This window comes from Phoenix dactylifera, unplaced genomic scaffold, assembly GCF_009389715.1.
Source record: "Phoenix dactylifera cultivar Barhee BC4 unplaced genomic scaffold, palm_55x_up_171113_PBpolish2nd_filt_p 001910F, whole genome shotgun sequence".
NCBI classification, from domain to species: Eukaryota; Viridiplantae; Streptophyta; class Magnoliopsida; order Arecales; family Arecaceae; genus Phoenix; species Phoenix dactylifera.
Window position 1 is genome coordinate 3,523 of NW_024069198.1, and position 13,923 is coordinate 17,445.

General features: G+C 36.7%; 1 protein-coding gene across 1 annotated transcript; it reads right to left on the bottom strand.

Annotated features, from left to right (window-relative positions):
* Positions 1–970: 970 nt before the first annotated feature.
* LOC120109219 (FHA domain-containing protein FHA2-like) lies at positions 971–11,413 on the bottom strand. Its single transcript, XM_039122965.1, has 3 exons — positions 10,591–11,413; positions 3,214–3,371; positions 971–1,405 (listed from the first exon to the last, which is right to left on the bottom strand). The coding sequence occupies exons 1-3, from the start codon at positions 11,306–11,308 to the stop codon at positions 1,196–1,198; spliced, it is 1,086 nt and encodes a 361-aa protein (XP_038978893.1). The 5' UTR covers positions 11,309–11,413; the 3' UTR covers positions 971–1,195.
* Between the last annotated feature and the right edge of the window lie 2,510 nt (positions 11,414–13,923).

The following is a 13,923-nucleotide window of genomic DNA, read 5'->3' on the forward strand; positions in this document are numbered from 1 at the left end:
AAAACTATAGTCCAGCTTAACTTGCAGGCGAATCATCTAAAGTCCTTTGATTCTCTTAGCTCATAATATGCAGTGAAAATATTTTTTAAGAAAATTACTATCCTTTTTTTGGATCCTAAAAGATTTATGTAAGCTTTAATGGGGTCCTAGAATATTGAGACTAGGTTTAGGAAAAATGAAAACGATTCCTGTGTCATTTAGGTTTCTTGCCGGTTGGACTAATATTTTAAGGGTACATCAAGCTGGCGTCTATTTCATGGTTTAGGTGGTTCCTCTCTCTTAGGGTACATCAAGCTGGCGTCTATTTCATGGTTTAGGTGGTTCCTCTCTCTTTGTTCTAAAGCGATTGATATTGTCCAGAAAGAAAAAACTATAGTCCCACTCATCTACATCACTCATTTCTTCTCTTCATCTACTCAGTTACCTTCCACTTACGCCACCACTCCATCTACCCCTTGCATCTTCCTTTTGTTCTATTGTTGCATTTTTTTTCAACCTCCTGCCTTGAATGCATGCAACTGAACAAGAGCTAACATCAAAATAAAAAGCATAAATTTTGTGATTGATGGTGATATTAGTGCCCTCAAAAAATACATGAATAAGTATGAGGATTCTAAACATGTTTTAAAGAAACATCCATGTCCTCCTTACTTCATGTCCAGAAATTGTTCTTTGTCAAGTCAAATATAGTATTGAAGTATCTGTGTATTGCAAAAAAAATTGCTAGATAATACTGAGTATGTTTCAACAGAAAATATGCCAATCAAGCACTGAAAAAGATGTACATTTCATATAAAAAATATGTGAATTCAGTATAAAAACTTGTGTTCAGTATATAAAATATGTGCTTAACTGGATAGAGTTATTAACTGAGTCCTGCAACAAAATGTAAGAGAATTTCAAAACCAAATCATTCCGGTAAAATAAATAAATATGTTGCCTAAGAATGCAAAAGGAAAACTAAAAGACATTTGTCAAAATCTCCTTTTTCCTTCGATAAAGGCCTGAGTATGCTTGAGCGTACATCCATGTGTGTTCGAGAGAGAGGGGGGGAGAGAATAAACGATCAGAGAGACTGATACAACATGGTGGATCCATCTGATGTTCTATATTTATAAACAAAAGGTGCAATACATATCATAGAGCACTGATACAACAAGTTGCTGTTTTGATAACTCATACAATCATGCGATGCTTATGAGAGCAAGGAAACCAACGAGACAAACTCCGAGGTCACTCTCCCTTTCGACCTCGTGTTGATCACAAAATGCTCCGGGTATTTCCTAAGCAGCGTCAGCAGGCCAAACCATGGCCTGCCTTTGGTTTCATTTGGTGGCCAGTCCTCAGATGTCAGATATCTTCTAACCCTACTGTGGTGCCATATGTTGCCATACTGCTCAACAAGCTGGTTCAGGTCACAAGAAAACCATCAGCTCTATTATACGGAGAATTGAGAGAATACATACTGAAACGATAAACTAATAATAAAGCAAATGTTGAATTAGCTGTAGGCCATGGAATACTGAGATGCGGCAGCAGCAATTGGCAAGGAAATATAACAAAACTGTCTGCCATGGATGGATAATTGATGCATCATACAAAAAAATTCTTGCATCAAGCAGCTAGAAAAGAAAACAAAGTCACTTAAAACTAAGCTATAATGTCATTAGAAAAATAAGGGGAAAATATAGTAATGCAGCCTCCTTATGGAAATTGATGTACATAATAGTTACTAGGCAGATTTGATATCACCCATCAATTCGAATTAGCAAAAGCAACGTCTCCTTGAATTATATGGATTCCAAACATTCATGATTTGTATGGGAATGAGACGAAATACTTATCCCTCGGTCTATTAGAAAACTCTCTCTCCAAGGATTGTGAAAGACATTCTACTAAAAATATTCTTGTTATTGCTTCGAGTCATATTCCCCAAAAAGTGGATCCTGCTCTAATAGCTCCGAATAAATTAAATACATGCAACGATGGCTTCTTATTCCACAACATTATTCCCCATATTCCCCCAAAGATACAAAGACTTCCTATTCCACAACAACGAAAGCCCTTTTCATTCTTTCGTATACTAGGGGATTTCACTAAAAATCAAGCCTAATTCAGCATTATACCAGATGAACAACAATAAGTCTGCAAAATGCTATCATTATAATGCCAACACACACATACCATCTCTATATGATGTATGTTGCATGCTCAAAACACATGATCACCTGTGCCGAGGAAGCTGCTATGAACACAAGATCACCTCCAACCAAGTAAAGTCCTGGCAAGCCAAAGAATGCAAGACTCACAATAATTCACCTTTTTAATCTTCTGTGCCACATCACAGCACCATCAACCTTAATCCCTTTCACAATGGACAACAGCACCACAATTGCAACACCTATCCAATTCTGAGGCCACACAATCCACCCAGCCACTTAATACATACTGACCTATCTTTTTACTTGCACATGGATCAGAGACACCCAATACTTGCCAAAATAAACTATTGACGACACAGTTTATGATATAGAAATCACAGAAACAAATGTTTGAAACATATGCACATCTTATACATAATATGAGCCTGCTGAGAGTGACACAAAGATATATATTATTAGATATGCAATTGTGTCCACTTGGACAAATGTTTCCGTCACGACGATTATGTTAGATGCATCAACCACTCTGAGATATACATATAAGAAGACCTCAATAGCTCAAAGGCAACAATTGAATTGCCATACAAGATTTAACCAATGGTAAATGCTAACCAAATCAGAATTTGCTCCCCAGCCAAAAAGAAGAAGAATTGGTCCTATCAACTGCTATATCCAGCATAAGTAAGCTAACAATACAATTTGAAAATGCGATGCAGAGTTGGTCTTGTTTGAATTCTGGTTGAAATTCCTAGTAAGATTTGGATTTGGGGTTTGAAAGCACAACTTACTGGAAAAATATAAATTCTAGCCTTGGCAACTTTAATAAAAACTAAACAACCAATTATATGAAAGAAATTGGATAGCAAACTGCTTCAGAATATCAAATGCATAAAAAATGCATGGATAACACAGCACTTTTCTATGTTTCCATGTATTTGCATCCAGCATTGCACAATATGCATTATTTGATGGAAGATACAGTAACAGACTAGATGAGCCTAGTCTGCTTTAAACTCGTGGTAGTATATAGCAGCCATCAGTCATAACTAACCTCCGCATGAAGTTTTACCATAGGCATCCACTCTCCAGGGCCACAAAGATCAGACAGTACTGTGGCTACAGATGAAACAACATCCTTCTCTTCTAATTGCAAGAGTTGATGATTATCTGCTTCCCTGTCAGCCCTTGATCTTGTCTCCGACTTTTTATCTGCAAAAGAGGGAAGTAAAATCATGTCACCCTAAGCAAACTCCTAGCCATAAATTCTAATCTCATTATATACCAGGCTGTGATATATTGAAACATCTATAGATTAGAACAGTGCTTCCAGTTCATTCATCTGCAAGAAATAATGCATATCTAGTTATCTTATTAACTAGAATTTGTGCATGGCCTTGGTTTACAATTAACTTAGAGTGATATATAGTTTTATTACAAAAATTATGCATCCGTCACTCTACATTCAAAACTGTTGGGAACTTTAGAAGTTGTTTCTTGGTCACATGAGCTTAAACAGCACAACAACATAGGCCTCTCTACCTGTGAATTAGCCTTCCAAGTTTCATGTTAAGCACCTCTCTATCTGGACCAATATTTTGATGCCAATTCCAAAGGGTTGACATTAGGTAGAGACAGTTGTAAAACATATTCAATTTATGATAATGACTTGCCTCACAGGACCAGCCCCAAACAGATAAAGCTTGTTGGTTAAGGTCAACATAGATAGCTTATCACTCTTTGTTTGATAGGTTGGAGCAAATATAGAAGATAAAATTACAAATTACTAGCAAACAACAACATTTTTGAAGATATGATGGTGCATCAAAGATGCAGCAAAATGTTTACCGAGGAAGAATTTCAATTTACTTAAGAGAGAGAATATCTGTTTAAAGTTTCCAAATGATTCAACAAAGTTATAGCTACATTCCTAGTACACCATTTTGAGTGCTACTTATCGAGCGAGTGCAGTGTCCCAAGCATGAGCTTCTTTTTCAGAGAAGAATGCCACAAGGTGACCAAACATTGAGCCCTAATAACTGCAGACAGCAACAACTTCAGAGACACATGGTAAGATGTTTCTTCTGTTAATAACAAGCATCTTGGCAACATTAATATTGTTGTTGACTTGTTGTGCTAACAGATAAATGGCACAAGCATCTAATTACAGCATGAAGGGCCTAATGGAAATTGAGCTGCAAAATTTGAGTTTTCAAAACCAGCATGGCAATGACCAATATGTTAGCTTCAGAAAGGGAACCTAATGGTCAATATAATAAATGAAAACACTAAAGGTTCAATGATGTGGTTACATAATTTCATTTATAAAGTTATTCAGTAAAACCCTACTCTATCCAATACTAGCAATCAGAATGGAAATGATACATCTAGAAAGATCCAGTTGGAACAAATTATTGATGTGATAAAGAGAATCATCTGATAAATGCTAAGGGCAAAGAACAAAGCGCATCTGAGCAAAGAATAAAAAATTCTATTGCTTTAACAACTACTCAGGGTGGGATTAGAGCTGAGTTTTCTTCTGTTTCGAGGGATTAACAGTCAATGTTTCAGATTGGAAGCAAACAGTAAGCTATAAATATTTTGAACCTAATACTTAAATTGCAGGGATCACCTACTTGATTATTAGGATGCAAACTGACCTGATGAAAAAAAATTGGCTATGCCAAACAAGTGATAAGAAAAGGTGATGCAAACCCCAGTTATGTTGTTTTAGAATTACAAAAGGCAAAATTCAATCTAACATGGATCTCCAAGTCAAGATATGACAGAAACTGAATATAAATCTCAAACTGTGAATTGTATAATACACCAGTATTGTGCACATGCGGTGCATTTGATTTATTTAAGAGTCAGGATCATTTGAAGGATTGCTATGCTTCCATCCATCATGATTATTTAAAGCAATCTGATAAAAATACTTGCTATTTAAATTTTTATACTTCTTTCTTTTCTTTTGTTTTCTTTTTTTCCTTCAAGACAGAGAAAGGAAGGGCAACCCACACCCACACTTTAATTATCCAAGTACAAATTTTCAGGGATGTGCCACCCAAGAAACAAAAACCAGATCCTCTGGGTGCTAAGCAAAGTGGTGCGACCACTAGGGCAAGACCTAGTTCACTTCTTCCTGGTATTTATTAGATAGGAAATATGAATGATTTGCTTAATAAAAGAAGAGAGTATTTATTTAACGAAACTAACACATGGAAGAGTAAGATGTGAAGCCATCGGGAGATTTATGAAAGCTGCGACTTCCTAGAGACATTGACTGTTCCCATCCTCAAATAATAAAAAAAGAAGAAAAGAAAGTCTTGGAAGCCTTCCTTGTGGCTGGATTCTAAGGCTTACGCATTATATATAATAGGTAACCTAAACAATCAAGAACGACATACATATGCATGTATGTTTTATGTATTTATGCATGTGAAGAAAAAGAGCATGCAAACACATATGCACACATAGAGAGAGATGTTTACGTGCACAATATAAAATTATCCTTGAGACATCTTCCTTTAAAACACTGATGTAGTCATAACTTACCATAGAAGTTGTAGTTAGAGAATGGATATTTCTAAAATTCTTCCAAGAAAAGAAAGGAAAACAAATAAAAGAGGACGTCTAGCCACAGTTCTCAATAAAGCAAGGGAGAAATAGGAAATTGCTTTGGTAGCTGAAGATACTTTGTCTGGTTGGATTCTTCAATTGGCAGGCTCAATGTGGTTGCAAGTAAAGGATGAAAAAGAAATTTAATGGCAAGAAAAGAAAAAAGGAAAGAAGTATGAAAAGAAAGAATACTAGAATCCTATCTTGTTAGGTTAAATGAAGCATTGTAAATAAAGTGGATAGGAAATGAGTTAGTTATCCTAATCCACTTGCCTTTTATTACTCTCACAAGATCACTACCTAAAACAGAGTAAGAATCTCAGGCCTTTGGCCCTCTATTTTTCCTTTTTCTTCCCTCCCTGAATTGCCTTTCATTCACAAAACATCAAAAAGAAAATTTTCCTCCTAACTTCTTTGCTCTTCATCAACAACTGCAAAAAACCGAAGATAGGGGCATTCTATTTCCCTCAAGACAAATCATTCAATATCCTTTCCTTGTTAATCTAAAATTGAGGGTCCCCACTTAAGCAGTTGATGATACCTACACCCTTCTCGTTGAGAAACAATTGCCGCAACTTATGATAAATATATTGTACAAGTAAATTATGATTTAATTTTTTGATCAAAATAACTCCAGATGTATACTAACCAGCTTCAAATTCCTATTCCTCTAGCAAAACCAAACAATGTTATACCACTATTGCACGAATAACAAAGGATTGTACTTTGAGTTCCTACTAAAGTAACTATATAAAAAGGAGAATGAGGAGAAAATGACTCATCATGTAGCGCTTTAACTTTTTTTTGCCAATAGAAAGGGCCAATAGGGAATAGGCTATAGAATATGTGGCAGGCTTCCCCCAAACATTGTCAACTTTCCAAATTTTGAAGGCAAGATTCGGTCCCAAGTCATTTGGTACAACCACCAAAGATTTTAACAACTTGGTAAGCTAGCACCTTCATGTAAAAAGTTAACACCTTTTTTGTCCTCCTTTGGACAACACCATGTAAGATTTCACTCCGAACACATGGGACGTGTAAAAGAACAACCTTTGCTAATGTTTAGATGTATTTTCCTAAAATTATGAGTACAAAGTAGGGATGTTTCTACTCAGAGTCATTAGGGCCATCGTTGCCTGTATCGGCCCCGATTGGGCGTATCGACCCAATTCGATGGGGAACCAAGATGGTTCACCACGTCAGTTCAGTAAATAGGCTGAACCGGCTCTAACCTCGATTAAACCGACTCTACTCCCATCCTGGTGCTCAAAGCACAACCCACTTGATGCTTGCCCTCCCCCTCTCTCTCGCTTGCTCTGCCCGCAATTTCCCTCCCCCGAAGACGACAATGAGCGCTTTCGAGCCCTCTCCCTCAGCCTCTCTTTCACCCTATCTCTCTCCCTCTCGCTCCCTCTCCTTCTCCCTTCCCCCTCCCTCTCCTGGTCTCCCTGTTTCGGTATGCCCCAGAACAGGATGGTACAAACCTGTTATATAATATGAGATTTCAGATTGTATAAGAGACCGGATTTCATTGTTGTAGATTCTAACAATCTTCTCTTCTACTAAACTTTCTACTTACACTTTCTTTCCTAATCTAATATCATTGTTTTCCTTCTTGTTTTATTTGTTTATGCTCTCATCACCTCCCATTTCATCAAGGTTTCCTAATAAGAATAGTATGAACTCTTCCAAAAAACAGCAAAGCAAAAAGGAAGACAATAAAGAGGAAGAAATCAGGGACAATCAGATTGTGTGTGAGAGAGACAGGTGGATGTTTTTGACTCCTACTGGGGCCCCTAGTTTTTGTATATGCATGTACATGTTTTTTTGCATGTTTCCATATTCATGTAGCCACATGGCATTGGTGCCAAATGTCCAGGTGCCCAAAAATTTGCAACACCTTGACTCCTAGAAAACATGATATGTGGTACATGTGCTGAGTGTCTGAGTATCCAAAAGTTTGTGACACCTCAACTTCTAGAAACCTGCCATGTGGTATAGGTGCTAAGTATCCTAGTATCCAAAGTTAGCGACATCTTAACTTCTAGAAAACTTGACATGTGGTAAAGGCCACAAGTTTTCTGATATGTAAAAGTTTGCAGCACCTCAAACTTTAGAAGAACTGAGATGTAGACCTTAAAACAGATAGGATGCACATAGGATAATAGTAATTCTATACCCCTATTGGCTTACATTTGATGGATAGGAATATGAAGACAGATTTTAGTTGGAAGTTAAAATCTGAATCCATACTTGTTTGTAATTGAAAAGATATCGATACAACTCAGATATAAGAGATATAAATTTTAGTTTGAAACAAATTTGCTTACAGAATTAATTTAGTGAATAATACGTATATTATAATTATTCATTTCAATGAGTATATGCAAACTTCATGAGAACATAATTGCCCTTAATGAAATGGCCATCTTAGTCGATTATAATAATTGTACATTAACGCATCTTGGCGGAAAATTTTCACTGTTAATTTTCACTGTGCCCGTGAATAAAGAAATTTGAAGACATAATGCCATCATTTGCCAAATTCACTTTGGGTTTATTAGCAATATGAGTCTAAGAAGTATGCCATATGCACATATTTGGATACTCATGTATATGTTTGTATCTGCAAATGCTTTTATTTGGAAGATACAAAAATGGATAGACAAAATAGTAGGATGCTGCAACTTGCTCCCATGTCCTGATATATTAGATATCTAAATAGATTGAAATGTACATTACCCGCTCCATTATCACTCCCTACTTCCACATCATTCAACCATAATTATGCATCTGTATATCTTAAAAGTATGGTAGGACAGTTTACGAATTTTATATTCAATAGTTGTGTTTCATATAATGTTAAATTAAAGTTAAATAAGAAAAGTGGTGTTACTATACTAGCTTTGTGTTTATTCTGTAAATCATTTCAGCTTGCTACTTGAAATTAATGAAAGTAAAAGTGTTGTAAGTGTCTGCTCCTCTGTCAACAGCAGAATACAATTATCTAATACATGGTAACACTTTGCAATAAGATAAGAAAACTTTTCTTTTTTATTAGGCTTTTAGTACTTGCTATATTAGACAGTTGAGATAGTTGTCTCGGATGTTGATGAATCACCAACTAAATAACTGTTTTAGAAATAACATGACTACCTCCCACACAGCAAATATACCACACCTTATCAACATAAATGCGATAATAGTATTAGCAATAACAATAAGAATCAAATAAATCTTAAAAAGGAGGAATTAATGAAGAATCATCTCCACTTCCTAATGAACATGTTCTTCGGCAGACTCATGAAAATCCACCAATTATTATCACTAGTCCTATTATTAAAAAAACGTGAAATCTTCAAGACTAAAGTGGAAATTCAAAGACCACCATAAGTTGAAGAAATCTCAAGACCTATAAACATATTCTAAAGTGTGAAACATTACATGACCAAACTGCTAAAGGAAACATATAGATGCAACTTCAATTCACTCTAAGAAACAAATCAAATAGGTGCTAGAAATGTGAGAAGCAAAGGAACTGTTTTGAAGGTGATACACAGGTTTTATAGATAAACATCACAAAGAATAGTTTCAAATCCATCGGCATATGATACGTGAAAGCATAGTTAATTTAAAGGCCACAGCACCTAATTCACATAAAAAATTCTCATACAGTAAATGAGCTTACATTATATGCATATAGATCAAATAACCATCTAAAACCCCTATATCCCTCAGAAATAAATAAGACTACAATCATAAGTATTTAAACAATGATTTTTGTCTCACAAGCTCCTAAATAGAAAAGCATTGCCTACTTTGAGCAAACCCAAGTAGTATACATGTGCAAATCAGAGATCCTGATTCAATTTTGGATGCTTAAATCACCTCCAGGAGAATACTTGACATAGCCCACTTAAATGGTAGATACTATCATTAAACCATAGTTTTCAATATTGGTTGGGTGACCTCCTGCATATATAGGTAGATTCTAAAATATTTACTTTGAACAATGAGGAAAAAACCATGCTAGACCACTGATTTGGACAAACAAATCATTTTTTTTTTACTAACATGAAAGACTAAATATACCTATGAATGGCTGCGCGCCTTATTCATGCTACAACACTCCTAGGACTTGAGAACTTGATTAAAATAGTGCATTTCAAAACTCCAAGACTTTCCTGACGGTCTGTTTCATTAAGATACACCAAAATCATACATAAAAATTCAGAAGCAGGTGCCTGAATTGTAATCGAGGCCCTTAAAAAATTGAGCCACAATAAATGAACAAAATAACTTTTTTTTCTGAGGATTGAGCCCTAGACTCAACACAAGCATTTTGAGACAGATTGTATAATTCACCATTATTAAAATCCTAGCCTGACTCCCAATTTGAATTGAGCATGAGAGAGATCAATCCATTTTGCATTGATGATAGCTTCTTCATTTCTCCGGAATTCAATTTCACCCATTCAACCAAGAACAACCACTCACAAATCCCTAATCTTATAAATGCACTTTTCTGCCTTCAACATCAGCAAACATTTCTTAATCTGTTTGCGATACCAATCCGGAGGCACACAACATGTTACCCAAACTCCAATTAAAAATATGGCAAGTATTGTCTACAATTCAATGCAGTCAAAAAGGCAAAAAAAAAAAATCTTTTCTCCCCTAAGATTTTAAGCAAACTCCAACACATATAATTACCACTCACCATGCAACAAGAGCAACGACAGAGGCAGAAAGTTTTCAAGAAATCCAGGAAAGGATGGGGAGAACTGAATGATTGCAGTTCCAATCTTACCGAATTGTCCCGAAGAAGGTCCCGCCTTCCCGGGAAGCGCAGCTCCGGAGGCACCTACTCCATATCCCGCAAACCCCTCCACATCTCCAGATGATCCCCTCCTCCTAATCTTCTTCCCCGCAATGCCGACGTGTCCCACGCCATCATCCACCCCATCCTCCTCCCCCTCCTCTTCCCGATCGTCGTCGTCGTCGTCGTAGGAGCCGTCGCGGAACTCAGACGGGCGGGGGCGGCCCTTGCGGGAGAAGTGCGGCGGCACGGCAGCGGCACTGGGAGGATGGAGAAGGGGCAGCGGCGGCGCGTGGCGGGCGGCAGCGGCGGAGGCGAAGATGGAGCGGGTGGGGAGGAGGAAGTAGAAGCGCTTGTCGCCGATCTGGAGGAGGTCCTGGGAGTCGAGCTTGACGGGGGGGTTGCCGGGGAGGTGGAGGACGCCCTCGACGAGGCAGCCATTCTTGCCGATGACGTCGAGGGCGAAGCGGCGACGCTGGAAGTCGTAGAAGATGCGGGCGTGGTGCCGGGAGATGTTCATACCGCCGCCGAGGCTCGAGAGGTCGACGTCCACCGCCGACTTCTTGCTGTTGCGGCCCAGCATGATCGAGTAGGTCTGCATGTAGTACTCGAAGTCCTCCCCCTGGAGCTTCGCGAACCCGGCCTCCACCTCCCCGGCCCCCGCCGCCGCCGCGGGGGCAGCGCAGCCTCCGCCTCCGACCATCGCCATGGCCAACGGAGAGAGAAGAACCCTAGGATCCGGATTTTGGCGAGCTCTGGTGCCACCTTCTTGCTGTTACCAAATTGACCTCTGCTTTTTTCCATTTGTTTGCTCGGTGGTTTAACGCACCTCCCCTTTTTTTAATACAAAAATCAAACAAAATTATTAGTCATTATCAATCTTTCTCTTAAGTAAAAATTATTAGTTTAGATTTGCAGGGCGAAAGAACTGAGAGAACTGTCCTCTCTTCTCTAAAGTATGAAAAAATACAACCAGACACTAAAAAAATTATTTGTCTTCTGCCCAAATCCAAATATCCTAGTTTGTTTTTGATCCTCCTCGGCAATCATTTCTTTTTTTATTGTTTTATAAACTCTTCCTCCAATCGCATCTACGTTGATCAAATAAACATTTAAAAATCAATAAGAATATGTTGTTTCATTTCAGCAGAGTAAGAACTTGTTTATTTAATGGTATTTGCTCTCGAGAGTTTCACGGAGTATCCAAACACATGAGAAGTCAATGTACCAAAAAAAAACCCAAAAACATATGAGAAGTCAAAGTACTTATACAAATTGGTATTAAATTTAATGCTGTTAATGTTGTTAAAGCTCCCGTATCCTAAGAACCAAGAAGTGGGTGATGGGGATGCATGTACCTTTGTAGCTACACAACTTGAATGCATTCTCTATAGACAATGCTTCTAAGCTAATACTCTGCTACTTATTTTCTCTTCAACATCTCTTTCTGTAGAGCAGTTTGACAATATCTTAAACATGTATGGAGTTCTTCTCTCTCTCTCTCTCTCTCTCTCTCTCTCTCTCTCTCTCTCTCTCTCTCTCTCTCTCTCTCTCTCTCTTTTTCCTTTTTTTTTTTAGCCAAATGTCTCATATTACATGAGAATAAAGATATCCATGAGCATTGGAGTAAAATTTTCCTTGAGATCCTCAGGAATAGTGAAGAAAAATGTCAAAGAAAGCTTCTAATGTAATTCACCATTTGTGTTGCCATACACTTTGCCACATAATTGCTTGAGCAGTATACATGAGCAGCTCGGAATAACTCAAAAAAAAATTTCTTTGATTTGGAGCCATTTCTTTTGGTTTTCTGTCCTTAATTGAAGAGGAGCTTCTAGATTTTTCTTAATAAAATAATGATGTTATAAAAAAAGAGAAAAATACAAAAGGTGCATTGATCAAAAGCACTGCTCTTAATTAATTTAAATGCAAGTCGCAAACTTCAGACATGGTAACCATCAAGTTGCTAGATCCTATCAAATATCCATGTCAAGACTAAAATCTTTTCAGACAACCATTACTTAGTAGTTCAACTCATTTTATTTCAAGTTGAAGGCTTTCTTAGTAAAAATGTTTCTTGTAGATCTAAGCATCTAACTAGAACATTGGCAATGTATTGTGCTCATGCTTTCTTTATACGCCTTTTCACTAGGATAAGCCATAAAAAAAAATTTATAAAAAAAGCCAAAGAGTTCCATTAATAGCAACTATAAAAAGTTATTTTGATATAATCATTTTGCAATGCATAGGAATACTTTTCTTCGATTAGTTATTTGGCAAAAAAGTTGTTGCCTTTATAGTGTAAATTAAGAAAGATATCTAAAAATCTCTATTTCAAATACATGTAATGACAAGTATGAAAGCACAAGGTCCTACATCATCAAAGTTATGTGATTTTATCCATTTTTTTATAGATAAGCAGATCTTTATTGTTATCTTGCAATATTTTACAATATATTTTTATTTAGTGTTTTCAAAAGGATGTTGTTTCATTGGAACTTTTAAATCTTATAATCATGTATGAGTAATGTTTTCCACATGGATATGATCAAAAGACACTTACGCATGTCATGAACTACAAAAACCTTTGTTAAAATGGATCTTGCATCCAATGCACATAGCACCCACATATAAAGTGATATTTTTGATATTTTTGTTGCTAACAAATTTTTGCAAGCCAAGTTATATGAAATTCAGATAACATGTATATATTGCGAGTTTGATGGGGTAAAGATAATTTATGTGTGGTTTTCTTACCATTTAAAATCAATCTTCTTCACAAGTTGGATAAAGATTATGATTACACGACCATTAAAAATTTAATATATATCCTAATTTTGGGAATTTCCTGCAACTAGAATTTTAGAGGATTTGCACTCATTTTTGCATGGATGACTGCAAGTAGATAATTTGTGAGACAAAGGATCCATAGCAAGACAAGTTGAAGAGAATTATGTGACATGGTTACTTGGCAGCTTTTGATATGCCGAAAAAATGTTAGTAAGATTTTCTTTTTATTTAAAATCAACCTCTTCACCAAATTGAATGAGGACCAGAGCTACATAGTCAACAAGTTTGCCCCACACCCTTATCTAGGAATTTCCTATATTTAGGGTCATAAAGGTTCACACTCAAATTTTGGTAAATCAAAGTATAGCTTCAGCATTATATATTGTATAAGAAAATAAATTCTCTCCCCTCACCATGAAAGAGAATTTCAAATACTTTTAGCTTGTTATTGGGTTGACTAAACCAATAACATACTTCACACTTTGATTATTAGGAAAACAGTTTTTCCAACTAAGTTTGTGTTTTTTATTAACAAAA